Source organism: Halichoerus grypus, chromosome 9 (genome assembly GCF_964656455.1).
Source record: "Halichoerus grypus chromosome 9, mHalGry1.hap1.1, whole genome shotgun sequence".
NCBI lineage: Eukaryota > Metazoa > Chordata > Mammalia > Carnivora > Phocidae > Halichoerus > Halichoerus grypus.
In genome coordinates this window covers 124,028,129-124,043,666 of record NC_135720.1, presented here as the reverse complement: position 1 = coordinate 124,043,666, position 15,538 = coordinate 124,028,129, and the positions used below count along the sequence as shown (strand labels likewise).

General features: G+C 53.2%; 1 protein-coding gene and 1 long non-coding RNA gene across 2 annotated transcripts; one reads left to right on the top strand and one right to left on the bottom strand.

Annotated features, from left to right (window-relative positions):
- The first annotated feature begins 1,860 nt into the window (after positions 1-1,860).
- Positions 1,861-10,939, top strand: NRN1 (neuritin 1). Its single transcript, XM_036091284.2, has 3 exons — positions 1,861-2,153; positions 6,297-6,441; positions 9,752-10,939. Exons 1-3 carry the CDS (start codon positions 2,099-2,101, stop codon positions 9,978-9,980), a joined length of 429 nt encoding a protein of 142 aa, XP_035947177.1. The 5' UTR covers positions 1,861-2,098; the 3' UTR covers positions 9,981-10,939.
- On the bottom strand, positions 6,438-9,727 carry LOC118535082 (uncharacterized). Its single transcript, XR_013441379.1, has 4 exons — positions 8,984-9,727; positions 8,020-8,087; positions 7,479-7,582; positions 6,438-6,883 (listed from the first exon to the last, which is right to left on the bottom strand). It is a non-coding gene; the product is annotated as an uncharacterized LOC118535082 (long non-coding RNA).
- Positions 10,940-15,538: the final 4,599 nt, after the last annotated feature.

Here is a 15,538-nt window from a genome sequence, read left to right as displayed (position 1 = left end):
ACACCCCCCTCTCGCCACCGGCCCCCGCCCCGCCCCCTGCCCGCCTACGCCATCGGCCCTTCCAGGAGCCTCTGAGCACCAGCAAAGGAAACACCCGGGCTGCCACAGAGCCCCTGGACGCTGGAAAGGCGGGCCCCCCAGCCACCCAATCCGCCGGCCTGGTGACGTCACCAGGGGTGGAGCTACGTGGCTCCGCCCCCGGGGCCTGGGCCAGTGCCCCCACCTCGGAGTCTGCGGCTCCCGCGGGACGCGGGGAAGCGGCCGCCCTGTGCAGAGGCTCCACGTCACAAAGTGCTGCAGTCAGTACCCCGCACTCCCCTTCAGCCCCTCACTCTCCACAGCATGTCCCACCCCTCTTTTTTTGCCCCTTTCTCTGACTTTGAATCTCCAAATGTCTGAGAGAGTGTGGGGACCCCGGAGATGGGAGCGCAGATGGCACGCTGCCTGAAGAAGTAAATCCGATTCGATTATCTCCTTTATCCGTTTGCATTTCTACTGCCTATTTAATATCTCGATGTTTTCTCGTTTATTTTTGGAAGATTTGGGGGGGTTGTTTTCTTTTCCTTTTTTTTGTTTTTTGTTTTCTCTCTTCAGGGACTTAAAGTTGGCCGATGCCTTCTGTAGCTTTTGATTTTAAAAAACTGGGATTTAGTCATCTTTTCGTGCAGAAGGGAAAGAAACCAAAGCCTAGGGGCCTTTAGAAAGGAAATAGCCCTGTTTGTTTTTTATTCTTAACTCAAGCTGTCGTCGTTAGCACCTTGCACCGAGCACAGACGCAGCTGCAGAAGCACTCCGTTGCAGAGTAGGCTGCGTCTACACCGGGTTTGTGCCTCAGCATCAAAAGACAGTGCAGGTGTATGTGGATGCGGGTGTGCGTGTGCGTACGTGATGTACGTGTGTGCGTGTGTGTACGTGTGTGTGGCTCAACAAATAACCCCAAGAGGCGCATCAGGATCAGAAAGAGCCCCGCATACTATCAATGGCCTAGGAAATTTCCTAAAGCTTTGAGAGTTAGTAAATCTCTAGTATCCGAAAATCATCTTTTCAGGGGCTCGTTTCTCCGTGCTCTCCTGTCCCCCCAAACAGGTGTCGCTGTGTCTCGTGAATCGGCCTCACGCCGGCTGGGGCGTCCGAAGTGGTGAAATTCACAGAGGGCACACGGTGTATATTTCAAGGGCCCCACCTGTGCGGACCAAACCCCCGGGCCTGGGCGTGTGCGCGCGCTCCCGTGCAGTGTGAGCAGGAGGGCACGGGGGCGCTCGGCTTGCGGGCGTGCGCGAGTGTGTGCGTGAGTGTGTGCTCACGCGTTCTAGGCTGCGCCCAGAGCTCAGCTGCTGGGTTGGAGAGAAAGAGGGTAGGCAAGTGCAGGGGGCAGGAGGCTGAGGGGGGATGTCGAATTAATAGAGCTGCTTTAGCTGTTTTCCCTCTCCCGTTCTTGCTCGTTTAAACCCCACAGCAACGTAGGGATAGGGGGCTGGATTCTCTGTTGAGCTGATGGAGGAGGGGGGAGTAAGTTGAAACAACCGAGTGGGCGCGCCAGGACTCCCCGGCTCCAGGCGGGGAGAGGAGAGGGAGCCCCTGCTCCGCGCAGGGAGGAGGCGGGGTTCGGGGACCCCGGGAACAGCGAGGAGGCGGGGGTGGCCGCGGGGACGGGCAAGTGGTCACCTCCGGGAGGCGAGAATTCGTTTGAATCGCACATTAATTGGAGATATCTGATTAATTCCAGCTTCTGATGACTATAAATGGCGATTCTCTACCAAGGTGTCTTTATTTAAAAAAAAAAAAAAATCATTCCGTGTCATCCCCCACGTCAGGCCTGCTCGTGGGCGTGAGGCTGTACTTCCTCCGCCCCCTCCTAATGGAGTGAACCATTCCCAGCTCTTCCCCCCTCTCTCTCTCTCTCAGCCTCTCTCTCTCTCTCTTTCTCTCTCTCTCTTCCTCGCTCCCTCTCTTTCTCTCCTCCCTCTGCCTTCCCCGTGCATAAAGTCTCCGTCGCTCTTGGAACTTGTTGGCAATGCCTATTTTTCAGCTTTCCCCCGCGTTCTCTAAACTAACTATTTAAAGGTCTGCGGTCGCAAATGGTTTGACTAAACGTAGGATGGGACTTAAGTTGAACGGCAGATATATTTCACTGATCCTCGCGGTGCAAATAGGTAAGTGGCCGCCGGGCCGGGCTTGCGGATAGTGGCAGGCGGTAGCCGGCCCGGCCCGAGGCGCCAAGGGGGACCGACTGGCCCGCGGCTGCCGGGGGGGGGGGGGTACAGAGAAGCCGGCAAACCCCCAATGGTGGGGGCATCGGCTCCTAGGGACTCGCGCGTCCCGAGTTGGTTTTTCTTAAAAAAAGAGAGAGACTCCAAACGTTCGCCAGGAAATGTATGCAGCTGGCCGTTTTCAGGAGGGGGCTTTCCCCCCCTTTTTTCCCCCAAAGCGCACGTCCAATTTTGCTTCCCTTTCTCGGGTTAGACCAGGTTTTCTGCGCTCTGGGGCAATGCATTGACCCCTGCGATATGGCAAGGTATTATTTTGAAGGGTCGAAAGGTGAATGCAGGAACAAGATGGCTAGGCAGCTAGAATGGAAAGTTTATGTGCAGAAAGCAAAGATATTTCGGGGCTCAGACTGCTGCATTTAGAACTTTGTCATTCTCCCGCCCCCTACCCCCCCATATCCTAGCTGCAGCGTTTGCACCGGGCACCGCAGACCCGGCTGGGGTGCAAATTGAGAATGATAGGGAACCCCAGAGTACATATTTAAATATGATTATCATTGAGGAGGTTGAATTCAGCCAGATATACGTGGATATAATTTTCTATGAATATATGCCTGTTCCTTTCCACATAGGCATCCGAATTATTTATATGGGAAAGGGTTAAGAAGTGTTTGCAATATGTCACGTCCAGGGTTTGTTATTTTTGTTTGTTTGGGGTTAATTATGACGGATTTATTTAGTCCCCATTTTATGTTAAGGAATGTTGAGTCCTAGTTACACTGTTTTGGGGCTTTTAAAAGTTCACGTTTTTCCTTACAGAATGAGGAAGACGTGATGCAAGGCAGCACTAGAAACCCCACTTCTTCGATGCAGGTTGGAGCATTAATTAACCTGACCTAAAAGTGAAAGTGAAGTAGATTATTAATAGAATGGACAAGAGAAAAAATAGAAACTCTTCAAAGGGGTTTTCTGGAGACCGAGGGAATTGTTGCCTCCTATCATTTCAGGTTGTAGCATTCTTTACAGACAAACCCTTGCAGTATTTGGATAGGAGGATGCTTTAGGGAATGGGGCAGGAGAAAATGCATAATATTTTTCTCCATGAGAAATGTGGAAGAAATAGGGTTTGGAGTTATCTGTACATTAAAATGGATTCTTTGCAGTGTTGTTTTTTTTTTAATGCATTTGACATGATTTTGTGTATGTGATTTTTTTGCATGAACATTACGGGGATTTTAGACTGTGCAGGATGTTGGCGTTTTCCTTTAATTCTAAGAAATGACTTGATATTTTGAGTTTGGTTCTTTTGAATCTTTGACATTAGGGAAAAGAGATTCAATAAAATTAATAATTGCAGCAAATCCCTTAAATGTGGGAAGTGAATGTGGCATTTTGCAACTAGCCTGCAAATTTTTAGAGAGCAAGACACAGCATTTATTTTTGATATAGGGATTTTAAGTGGAGCAGGTCTGGGGCTCTGTTTTCCTGGAGGGAAATAACCTTACTTTGGAGGGGTTTTAAAACCAGAGAGAGAGATTGTGCATGCGGGATAGCTTGGAACACATTAACCTCGACCGGAAAATGACCATTTGTTGGTTGTGGAATTGAAATTGAGCATGTTTGTTCCCGAATGTCTGCCCTTTCCCGCACCAGAGCCTCAATCTTTAATTCATGGCTGGGAGCTGTCCCAAATCATTGACATTTGGCAACAAAAGTGGGGGTTGGGAAGGGACGAGGATGGAGAGGGTGGTGAACGCAAATGAAGACACGCGGGAGGAAGTTTGAAATGAATGAGAGGTCGAACGAATGAATGAACGGATGGAAAAGGCACAAGACGCGGACACCGGAGAGGAGAGGGAAGGAGCCCAGGTCGCCCGCCCGAGCCTCGCTGAAGCCGGGTTCAGGAAGGACAGCGAGGGTGGCACGGGCTGTGACCTGCTCGGATGCATGAGCTTCAAAACACGTCCCGCGCGCAAGCTCCGGTCCTCCCACAGCGAACTAGAGACGAAGCAGTTATAGTTGCAAAAAAAAAAAAAAAAAAAACTCAGAAATTTTCACGGCTTCTTATTTTACACACGCATTCACTCACACATGCGCGGTGTGGAGGGTCTTCTCCTCCAGCAGCGCCCGCAAAGATAACGTGACAGGAGCGCTTCCCGCCCCCGGCGAGCCCCAATTCCCCCTTTTCCCCCTTTAAAATATTGTCAGTGCGTCTTAGGGACTACTTCTTCGCCACTGAGTTTTGGGGGTGGGGGTAAAGGGTAAGGAGAGACGGGGAGCTGGGTGGGGGAGGGGAAGAGGGACTGTCTTTTACTTCGTTTTGGAGCTGCAAAGCTGCATTTGTGGCATGCATTATGGAGGAGGATGTGTAGGGTTCATTTCATTGTGACCGCATTCTAGTAGAACAAAGATTCGTTTATTCTACCTCAGTGTTCTTTTTGATACTGCAGTCGCAAGGGCTTTTAATATTTCTCGGGGATGGGGGGGAGGGAGATTCATGAAGGTTTACGTATCTGCCCGAGCCGAGGTCGAAGTTAACCTTAGTCCCTTCCCCGGCGCTTCCCGTTCCGGATTAGAAAGCGCAAGGCCCGCCTCGCTCTTCCTGCAGCAATTTGCAAACGGGGAGCTCTCGGAGGCTGCTGCAGGTTCGGTCACCTTCCCTCTTGTCTGCGTCTGGCCCGGCTCTCGGGGACCAGCGGCTGGGGGGGGTGGGGGCAGCGAGGTGTATGGTCCTCTTCGGAGACATTCACATACAAGCCCTGGAGGCCAGAACACGGCCCAGGAAGGAGCCAGCGCTCTGGGTCGCGGGTACTGGAGGCCGATTTCCATTCTGAGAAGATTCGCCCCTTCCCTCTGCTCCCCTAGCCCCAACCGCGCGGATCAAAGGTTCATGCGCCCCTCCTGGTCCCCTCGCGTGCTTTTGGCCGAGCGCCAGCGAACGTTTAGCCTGTTTCGTTGGCCTTGGGGTGGAGAGAAATGGCCTTGGCAACGGCAGTCCGGCGCCGTGGGGTTTGACCGCCCGAGGCCAGGAGAGAGTACTTTGGTGCAGCTTGGGTTATCTCCCTCCTCCCTTCCCCCTCCTCCCCTGGTCCCGGCCGCTATCCCGCCCCGCCTCGCCCCCTGGAGTGAACCCAGAGCTAGAGGCCTAGAGCCCAGGGCGACGGCCACCTGGGCCCTTCAGGGTTGGGGCCTGGAGAGAAAAGGTCCCACCCGCTGCAGGCGGATTGGTGGCTGGTTTTTCGGGGTGTGTGGGGCGCTGAGCCGCGGACAGAGTTTCACGGATTTGGCCCCCGTGGAGGTAACCCGGGGTCCCCCGTGCCAACACAGCCGTGACTCTGCCTGGCCCTGAGTGCCCGGACCACTCATCACCCCCGCCCAGTCTCCGGACACCAAGGCTGCTCTTTCTCCAGTGGGGTGGGGAGGCTGCGTGCGAGGATCGCACTCGGAACACATACTCCACGGTAGGCAATCAGTTTTATAATGAAACAATCCATTTTGATGGCTGCTGCTGGCTTCCGGAGACTTTATTAATTTAGTCATTCAGCAGTGTTTGCTGAGCACCCAACCAAGCACGGGGAGCTGGCCCGAGTCTTTCTCGCACGACATGGCCTGAGGTTCAGCTGCGTGGCCCCATGCTTTCCCGCCTCCTCACCCCTTCCTGGCCCCCGCACTCTGCTGTCGTTACCCCCTCTGTCACCTCAGAAATGCAAGATCGCACTTCGAGAGCCAGCACGGACTTGCTGGGGAAGTGTTGGGAAACGAAGGAGGGAGTGAGGAGAAAGAGAGAAATAAAAGAGACGGGGGAGGTGAGAAGAGGGGGCGATGGAAACAGAAAAAGATGCAGAGCGAGATGCGGGAGGGGGCTGCGGGAAAGGAATGGACTCGCCTCCCCCTCCCGCACCGGCTCACACGCAGACGGTCGGCACAAGTCTGTAGTTGGGGGCGGGTCAGTCCCTCTTGGGCCACATCTTGCCTTCACCTTTAACACTGGCGCCCCGCGAGGCTGGGCGTCGCGTCCGGGGCTGGCGGGCCGCGGGGATGCAGGGCAGGGTCGCGACGCTGCTGACTGGTGTCCCCTCCTCCCCGCAGCGTACCTGGTGCAGGCCGTGAGAGCAGCGGGCAAGTGCGATGCGGTCTTTAAGGGCTTTTCGGACTGTTTGCTCAAGCTGGGCGACAGCATGGCCAACTACCCGCAGGGCCTGGACGACAAGACGAACATCAAGACCGTGTGCACGTAAGTGTCCTCTTTGGCCTGCTGGGTTTCTGTTCTGGGGGGCGCTGCGGAGGTCGGTGAGGGCTTGCCTGCGGGCCTGCGCTCTGAATTCCTCGCCAGCGCCAATCAGTGCGTGCTGGGCTTTGGACTCTCGCCCTCAGGCCTCGGCCAGGGTCTGCACTGCCCAAGGGGATCCTGTGGCCTGAGATGGGCAGAGGAGGATCCTCCCACGCGGGAGCCAGGTCCAGTCCTGGGCATCCTCACCCGCACCCACAGAGGCGCGGGCACTCAGGGCGCTGGAACCAGGAGCGAGGGGCAGAGAGAACTGCTAGCAGTTCCTCGCTCTACTTTAAGGCAGTCTTCATCATTCTTTTTTTTTTTTTTTTTCCTGCGTGAATAAGTGGACTGCTGTGTACTCTCCGAAGAACAGTTGGTTTTGGTTTGAGGAGCGTTTTAGGAAATACTAGGTTTGCATAAAGGAAAAGTCAAAGTCACTGGCTTGTTGTCCATTTCCCCTGATAAAACCCCCTTGCACTACACACCAAGAACATTCAGGGGTAGGCAAGGGAACGCGGGTCCCTCTTTCTCTTTCTAAGAGAGAAGCTGAAAGGATATTTTGTTTTGTGCCAGTGATTTTGCCCAAGAAAAGTATGTCCTGGGCATCCACTGACCATCTCTGCTGAGTTTGTGGCAGATTAGAGGCTTGGGAGAGCCATCCCCCTTGCCCGCCCCCCTTCCTCTCTGCATTCACTCGGTATCCCTAGGCCATGGCAGCTAAGGGCTAGGAAGGAGTTCCTGGCCAGGTACAATGCCTTTTCCCAGAGCTTGGCTGAAAAGCACTGCTCCCACTAGCAAAGGAGGTAACTAGCAGAGAGCCCTACTGTAGTAGACCAGCGACATTTTAGTTGCTGCGGACCTTAGAAGTACCTCCATCCTCTAGCAACACACACTCACACACACACACACACACACACACACAGAGACTTCTTTTATTTTACTTCATTTTATTTTTCACAAAGAGCTGTAACTCCCACCACTCACCCAATAATGGCCCTTACCAAAAAGCCAAGGCAAAAGGTGTTCCTTGTTCCCCACAGGTTGATGAAACCATATTCTGCACCATCCTTTGTATACAATGAAGTCCTTGTTCTCTCCCTAATTCCTGGGGAGGGGGTGTTTAGTTTAAATAATGAGTAATTAAATGGGGGTCAATTTTGCCACACACTTTCCTAAATACCCTGGTGTCCATCAAAAGCAGTAGGTAGCTGGTACCTTCCTATCAGAAAAGGGACAAAAGGCTAGATCTGGGTTGCATATCCACCTACTTTAATTCCAAATGTCTGATGAGAGGTAAGAATGTATCTATATGAAGCTTGACAAAAGGTTAGATATTGATCGGCTCCCAAACCTTCTATTATTTGCCAGAATTCAGTTATTCCAAGTTTTTAAAATTTTTTTAGCAGGACTTGGTCCTGGAGGATAGAAGTGAGGAGGACCCCGCCCCCCCACCCCCACTCCGAGGCTGCAGGCCACTGCTGGGTCTGGGCTCCCAGTTCATTAATGGTACTGGTTGCTCAACATTCTGCTGAAGCCCATCGCCTCTCAGTTCCATGTGGATATCTGTCCTTTTTCACCATATTCCTCTTCCAGGAGGGTCCTGTCCCCATCTGGGCATGCATAAAGAAAGAAGAGATTTAGATATCCTTTGGGAGGTGCAGTGACAGCAGAGAGCTGTCCCTCCGCCTCTTAGTTTCTCTAAATCTTGCTATTTATTATGAATTGAGGAACCCTGAAGCCCTGTGTTCCAGGCTTCCCAGTCCTCATAAATTAGAGACTCACAAAGGTCGTTAGAAAACAGCCAGAGCTCAAGGCAATCCAACAGGCATTTATATCTTTGCTATTAGCCAGAGGATGGGGTGGGAGTGGAAACAAGGATAAATCAAACATGGTGCTTGCCTTCAACGTACTTACAGTCCAGGCTAGCGAGCAGAAGGGAGAGATAGGAGAAAATACAACCAGATTGCGTGGAGGGCGGTCGCTAGTGACCTGGCGCTAAAGGCCCGGGTGACGTGGGAGCCAGCCCGGAGTTACCGAGACGGACAGATCGACCCAGCACCGAAAGGAGACAGCGCCCCAGGAATCGATCACGGGTTGGAATTATATTTAGTCTCGGGATCTATTTCGGGTTTTCGGAAGAAAGGGGGACAATAAAAAAGGACAGGTTGGTTGAAGGTTGTGGGGGCGGGGCTACGAGCTGAGCCCAGGGGGAGGATGTGGCTGAGGAAGAAGGCGCGGGGCTCCGTGAAGAGGCGGGGGAGCGAGGACTAGGAGCGGAGTCCCTGGAAGGCTGGCAGCGGTGGACACCGCGGTGGCACCGGAGTCCCGGCCTGGGGGGCTGCACACTACACCCGGAAGGCCGTGGGGAGGAGGCTTCATGGGGTCCAAGTCCACGAATGACTCTGGAGGGGGAGAAGAGGAGGGACCGAGCGCGCAGGGCCGAGAGCACTGGGATTTGCAAAGCAGAAGGTGGCTACAGAGCTGGCCCCAGGGCACCGACACTCACCAACTCGGGGAGGAGAGAGGCAGGCAGGAGTCTCCGGACCGAATCTGAGCCGGGGGGACTGTGGAGAGCGAGGCCAGGGGCCACGGAGGGCCGTAGAGGAGGGGGAGAGGAGGAGGAAGAGGAAGTGAGGAACCGAACAGAGGAAAACCGAGGGGAGGGAAAAGGAGGAAGACAAAGAAGGGAAGAGGAAAGGATGGGGAAAATCGGAGAACGGGAAACAAAAGGAAGGGAGGAGGGAGAGTGCGGGCGAAGGCGAGAGAGTACCGCAGCGAGGAGGGGGGTGGGACACAGAAGGGACGAGGGGGAGGAGAAAGTGAGAAGCCAAGAGGGGAGGGCCGTGCTCTGAGCAAGTAACCCATCTTGCAAGCTAAGAGGCATTAATGGGCGGCAGCTTGCAAGGCTTAGCACTGTTTTGCTAGCTTTCCCCGAGGAGGACGAGCAATCTGTTTGCGCAGGCCGAAGTGCCAGCGCCGCGCGGCGGGTGCGGCCCGGCTCCCGGCTGCCGGGTCCCCGCCCGGGAGCGGGAAAGAGAAACCAGACGCCGCAGGGGGCGGCCTTTGCCCTCGGACGACGGCTTCCAGGGTGGGCCGAGGTCTGGCGAGGACCAACCTAGCTGGACCCCGGCGCCAGGCGGGTGGAGAGGGGGTGGGGTGGCTGCCGGAGAGGTTTGCGAAGGCCGCGAAGGGGGGAGGCGCAGGGGTGCAGGCCCGGGTCCTCCCCGCGCTCAAAGTCAACCTGCTTCTTCCGTTTTGTTCTGTTCCTCGCCAGATACTGGGAGGACTTCCACAGCTGCACGGTCACAGCCCTTACGGATTGCCAGGAAGGGGCGAAAGATATGTGGGATAAACTGAGAAAAGAATCCAAAAACCTCAACATCCAAGGCAGCTTATTCGAACTCTGCGGCAGCGGCAACGGGGCGGCGGGGTCCCTGCTCCCGGCGCTCCCCGTGCTCCTGGTGTCTCTCTCGGCAGCTTTAGCGACTTGGCTTTCCTTCTGAGCGCGGGGCCGGCTCCCCCCGCGCGCCCACCCACACTCACTCCATGCTCCCGGAAATCGAGAGGAAGATCCATTCGTTCTTTGGGGACGTTGTGATTCTCTGTGATGCTGAAAACACTCATATAGGATTGTGGGAAATCCTGATTCTCCTTTTGATTTCGTTTGATTTCTTGTGTTTCATTTGCCAAATGTTACCAATCAGTGAGCAAGCAAGCACAGCCAAAATCGGACCTCAGCTTTAGTCGGTCTTCACACAAAAATAAGAAAACGGCAAACCCACCCCATATTTTTTTTAATTTTTAATTTTTATTTTTGGCACAAGAATCTCAGGAACGGCCCTGGGCCACCTACTATATTAATCATGTTAATACATGACAAATGATGGGCTCCTCCTAATAAGAGAGGAGAGGAGAAGGCCAGGGGAATGAATTCAAGAGAGATGTCCACGAGGAAAGCATATGGTGAATAACTCACGCTCACGTCTTTCTTCCACAGTATCTTGTTTTGATCATTTCCACTGCACATTTCTCCTCGAGGAAAGTGAAAGGACAGATTGTTGGCTTTGTGGTTTAAGGATAGGAGGGAGAGAGGGAAGGGATTGAGGAAATCTCGGGTGTCTAGGTAAAGGCTTCCAGAAGAATCGCTGCTAAAGTCACTGAGAGGTTAAGCTTTACCTGCTGTTGTCGATGCATCTTTCCAAGTCCACTGCCTTTATTTTCCCTCTTGTTTTAGCTGTTACACATACAGTAATACCTGAATATCCAACGGTATAGATCACAAGGGGGGGGTGTTAAATGTTAATCTAAAATATAGTTAAAAAAAGATTTTGACATAAAAGAGCCTTGATTTTAAAAAAAAAGAGAGAGATGTAATTTAAAAAGTTTATTATAAATTAAATTCAGCAAAAAAAGATTTGCTACAAAGTATAGAGAAGTATAAAATAAAAGTTATTGTTTGAAATGGGGGTGTCGTTTGTTTCCTGCCCCAAGCCTGCTTTCTTGCCCCAGTGCCCGGGTTACCCGTAGGGACAAGTCATGCCGCAGGATACACGCACCTGTTCGCAAGCCAGTTGATAACCTACCGTCTTCAAGCAGACCCTCTTCAACTAGGTCATTTTGCCACTTTTCCGAAATTCTGTTTACTTAAAGAAAAGAAAGAGGAAGTTGTATTTTTAATAAATAAAAAGCAGAGATCTTTTTAGGTGAGGTTTCGGGGAATTGGGGTTTCGCGAGAAAACACACGCAGACCCAAGGCCGGTACCCAGCCTGCGGCCCCCGCCTCAGGCGGGTCGGAGCCCTAACCACGATCCGTGCAGGCCGAGTCCTAACCACGATTCGCCTCTTCCTCTGCGGTGGCCGGAGGCAGCTTGCGAACGAACCGCCATTAAGGGCTCTAGCAGAGGGGCCAAGGAGAGACTGTGGTCCCTGGCAGGGATCAGGTGAATCCTTTCATAATTAATAAGACAGCTCAGCTGAAATGGCGAGGAGACGGGGCCCCATTGATGTGGCAGTCAGCTGCTTCCACCTCTCCTATTTATAGGCCCCGCATGGCCTTACGGAGAAGTAAACATTCGAGAGTAAACACCAGCAGAGGAGACCGGGGTCCAAGGCCACAGGAATTGGAGCAGGCTGGGGGAGGGAGAACCGAGCGTACGTCTCTGGGTTCAAGGAAATCGAAATCTGATTTCTAGGAGAAGGTGAGGGTGGAAGGGAGCTGCCGGAGGCGGGCGGGGTGGAGGACTGGTGGAGGGAGGCCCCGGAGGCTGCGGCGGGTTCCCGCGCGGGGGAGCGAGTGGGCCGCCGCCCGGAGGGTACGCTGGGGCTCTGAAATGCAATGTGTAAACAATCGCTAGAGTAACAGTTCATAAATCAAACCCAGTAGGTCGCAGCCCAATCTGCATTCCCCCCACGGATTGAATTCTAGCAACACATGCGTCCCTGCGCCCCGAGCGCTAGAAGCTGCCCGGATTCTTAATGGCAGCATGTATTACCGCGGCCAGTTCACGCACGCGCCGCGCCCGGCCACTCCTGGGAACAGTTTCACCCGCCACCCCCCTACCCAGCCCCTCCTCCGTCGATCCCCTATTCTCAGCCAAAAGCAAAGGAGATCCTCCCTGCCTGCGCGGAGTGGTCACCCACAGGGAACGTTGGTTGTTTTGGAAAATAGCGTTTGGTTTTGATCATTTCGTTTCAATGGTTATTTTCGGTCCAAGTATAAGTAGAATGATTCTACCCCGAGCTCAATCCCTGGAATTCAAATTAAAATGTCTGAGCCTATTTTAAATACGAATCTATTTAATGAGGGGGAGGAGAACAGTGGAAAGAGGGAGGGTCTTCTATCATTTTTGTCAGGAGGGCTCGCCGCCGCCTGTCGGTATCTTTCCCAAGGAAACCTGGGGGCGAACCGGTGCACACAACTGGGCCCCTTGCTAGCCAAAGGAAAACGCACCCATCGCTCTCCCCAGGCTTTGGGGGAGGGAGGCATCCGCGACACACGGAGGATGCCCCTCCCCTAGCAGCGCGGGTTTCCCACCTGGAAATCTGTCTCCTTCGAGATCTGGGAGGAGGCGAGGCTGAGGGAGGAGACCGAGGCGACGGGGCGGGGAGGATTGGGAACGCGGGCTCGTTTGCTCTCCCAACAAGGTTCTTCTCAAGAACCCCGTCCTCCTGCGGCTCCAACTGCCTCCCCAGAGGGAGGGCGCTCCACCGCCACGTCCTTCCACGCCCCCACTCCGCCCTGTCCCAGGTCGTCCTGGGGGTGCCTCGAGAAAGCTTGGTGCCCACCGTGTTGGGGGCTCCTTTGCCCTGTCCTAAGCCGGCACCACCAGCACGTGCGCTCGGGAGGAGCCCCAGGATTGGGAACGCGAGTCTCGGAAACACAGGCTGCGGCATCTGGCTCGTCAGAGAACATCTCTTCTTGTTGTGGTGATTGTTTAGATTATTATCGCGCCGTCTTCGACTATAATTTGCTGCTTAATCATGATGACATCTCCATATGTTAGTTGTTGTTTTTAAGCAGCAACGCAGTAAGCCCTGTTCCCAGCTCAGTGAGATATTAACCAGGGTGCGCACACCCCTCACCCAGATGGGGGTGGGGAACCGAGTGGGTTTCGGGCACCAAGGAAATGGTCATACCAACATCCACCTCTCCCAGCAGCTTCCCTTGCTCTTGCATGGCCCATTGCCATGTGGCCCACCAGCGCTGGCTCTGAGCCTCTGAGAACTTGTTGGGATTGCAGAAGCGCCCTCCTTCACTCCACTCCCTGCCCAAGTAGATACAAGACACAGAAGTTCACTTGAGTGCAATATTTGGTTATCCTCGTGAAAATATCAGAGAGGTCAGCTCCAGAGCCCTTGGGAAGGGGAAGTAGAGGGAACAAGGAGACGGCAAGAGAAGGAAGACCTGAAAAATGGGGATGCAGAGGAAGATGGGGAAAACATCCAGAAATAGAGTCAGCAGAGGGTAGAGAGGGAGGCGAACTTCTTAAACACAGACAGAGATGATGGAGAGACTTCGAGCTGGAGATGGTAGAGTTGCGGAGACATGAAGGATAGAGAAGAAATTGGGACTGATTTTCGTTCAGGACTCTCAGAGAAGCAAATGCGCACAAGGACCACCGTGCAGATTCTCTTTATGTGGATCCAGAGATGCTTTCACTCCAGCTGGAGCCTCAAGGGTAGTGCCACAGTCATCATAGAGCCTCGAGCCTGTGGGCTAGGCAGGCCTGAGGGAGGTGCGCGGCAGGCGAGAGCACCAGCCCCCTCCACACGCCAGAGCGCGTCCCTGGAGAAATCAGATGGCTGAGAGGAGAGGAAGCCTTTCCTTCTTTCCTCCTTTCCCCCTCTACCCCTTCCCCCCTTCCTGAAACTCCTTCAGATCCAGGCAGAGCTGCTTCTGGGAAGGTCTCCAAACGTTCTCTCCCTCTCCCACTCCCCTGCACACACAAGGCTCTGTGCACGGCAGCTCCAGGCTGGGCGCCAGCAGTCCTGGAAGCATCCACTCTCTGGAACAGTCTACTGCCGGGTCCCGTGCGACCAGAGAAAAAGTCCACTTGTCTCACCGCTCCAAAGCGTTGCTTCCCTCCTCCCTTGCCCCTACTGGGAAAATAAAGTGGGGACGGGGCCGTGAGGATGCCAGTTGTATGGCTGGAGCAAGACCCATGGTTCTCCGCCTGGCAAGCCCTGCCCCCTCAAGTCACTGCCGGTGGGGCATCAGGGAACTTTGTAAGGCTATAGTTTGTTCCCTCCTCCCCCAAGGAGAAGAGTGTCTCCCAGTGACCCTTCCTTAATGTTGGGGCCCCGAACCTCAGCCACAAACCCCAAAGCGGGAATAAAGAAACCCTGCCCAGCCCTGCCCATTTGAGCCCCATGGAGTGAAGAGGAAGGGTAACATTCCCATCCAGATTCTCACCCTGGAAGGACATGACCTTTAGAGTGAGGACTTCAGAGCCAAAAGACCTGTTACCAGCTGCATAATCTTGGGGGGGTTACTCAACCCCCATTTCCTCCTCTGTAAAATGGGGATAATCATACCTACCTCGTTGGGTTGCATTTTGTTTCCGATGAGATAACATAGGTAAAGCGTTTTCCCACTACATGCCTCTTACCTAATGTTATGTATTATTTTTGCTTTCTCCTGCCTCTATACCAGCTTAATCCGATAAGTCTTGCTGAATTCCTCAAAACAACCCCTAGTAGAAAGCCTCATTATGACCCGTAATACTTGGGGGAAGTTTTTCTTCATAGTCTAGCAGCTTAAATTCCTCTTGTTGCAGGCTACTTAGCGCTCCACCCCACTCTGGCCTTCTCAGAGGGTGCTCTAGTTAAGCTCTGAATTAAGTCAGCGGCTCCACACTGACTATGCCCTCAGACCCTCCAGCCACACCCCTCCAGTGCTGGCTTTCACTGCCCGCCAACCCCCACCATGGAATCCCTAGGTTCTCTGAGAACTGACCAGATTTACCTTGGAGCTTCCTCGACAGTTTCCCTTCTTCCTCTTCTCTCTGCTATTTATATTATAATCACTTATTATAAATTAGTATTTATATTAAATTCCTCTTCCCAAATGAAAACATAAAGTATTTATGTCACCATCAAAGCAATACATTGATACATAGAAGGAAAACAAAGTAACCCATCCTGCCCTGTTAATAGACAGATATGTATCCTTCGATACTTTTCCCCATGCTCTGAAAACATTGACATGAACCCATTCACAGGGTGGAGAGGTTTCTTTTTCTTTCTTTCTTTTCTTTCTTTCTTTCTTTCTTTCTTTCTTTCTTTCTTTCTTTCTTCCTTCCTTCCTTCCTTCCTTCCTTCCTTCCTTCCAGAGAGAGAGAGAGCACGCACAAGAGCCAGTGAGGAGGGGCAGATAATCTTTTTTTTTTTTTTAAGATTTTATTTATTTATTTGAGAGAGCGAGCATGAAAGTGGGGTGAGGGGCAGAGGGAGAAGCAGACACCCCACTGAGCAGGGAGCCCAATGCGGGGCATGATCCTGGACAGGGATCATGACCCCAGCCATAGGCAGACAGCAGATGCTTAACTGACTGAGCCACCCA

What these genes read in the sequence shown, in the direction of transcription:
- NRN1 (XM_036091284.2), top strand. Translation starts at nt 2,099, where the DNA reads ATGGGACTTAAGTTGAACGGCAGATATATTTCACTGATCCTCGCGGTG. An exon ending in GATCCTCGCGGTGCAAATAG is followed by an intron (nt 2,154 to 6,296) that starts GTAAGTGGCCGC and finishes TCCTCCCCGCAG; the next exon opens with CGTACCTGGTGCAGGCCGTG. An exon ending in AACATCAAGACCGTGTGCAC is followed by an intron (nt 6,442 to 9,751) that starts GTAAGTGTCCTC and finishes GTTCCTCGCCAG; the next exon opens with ATACTGGGAGGACTTCCACA.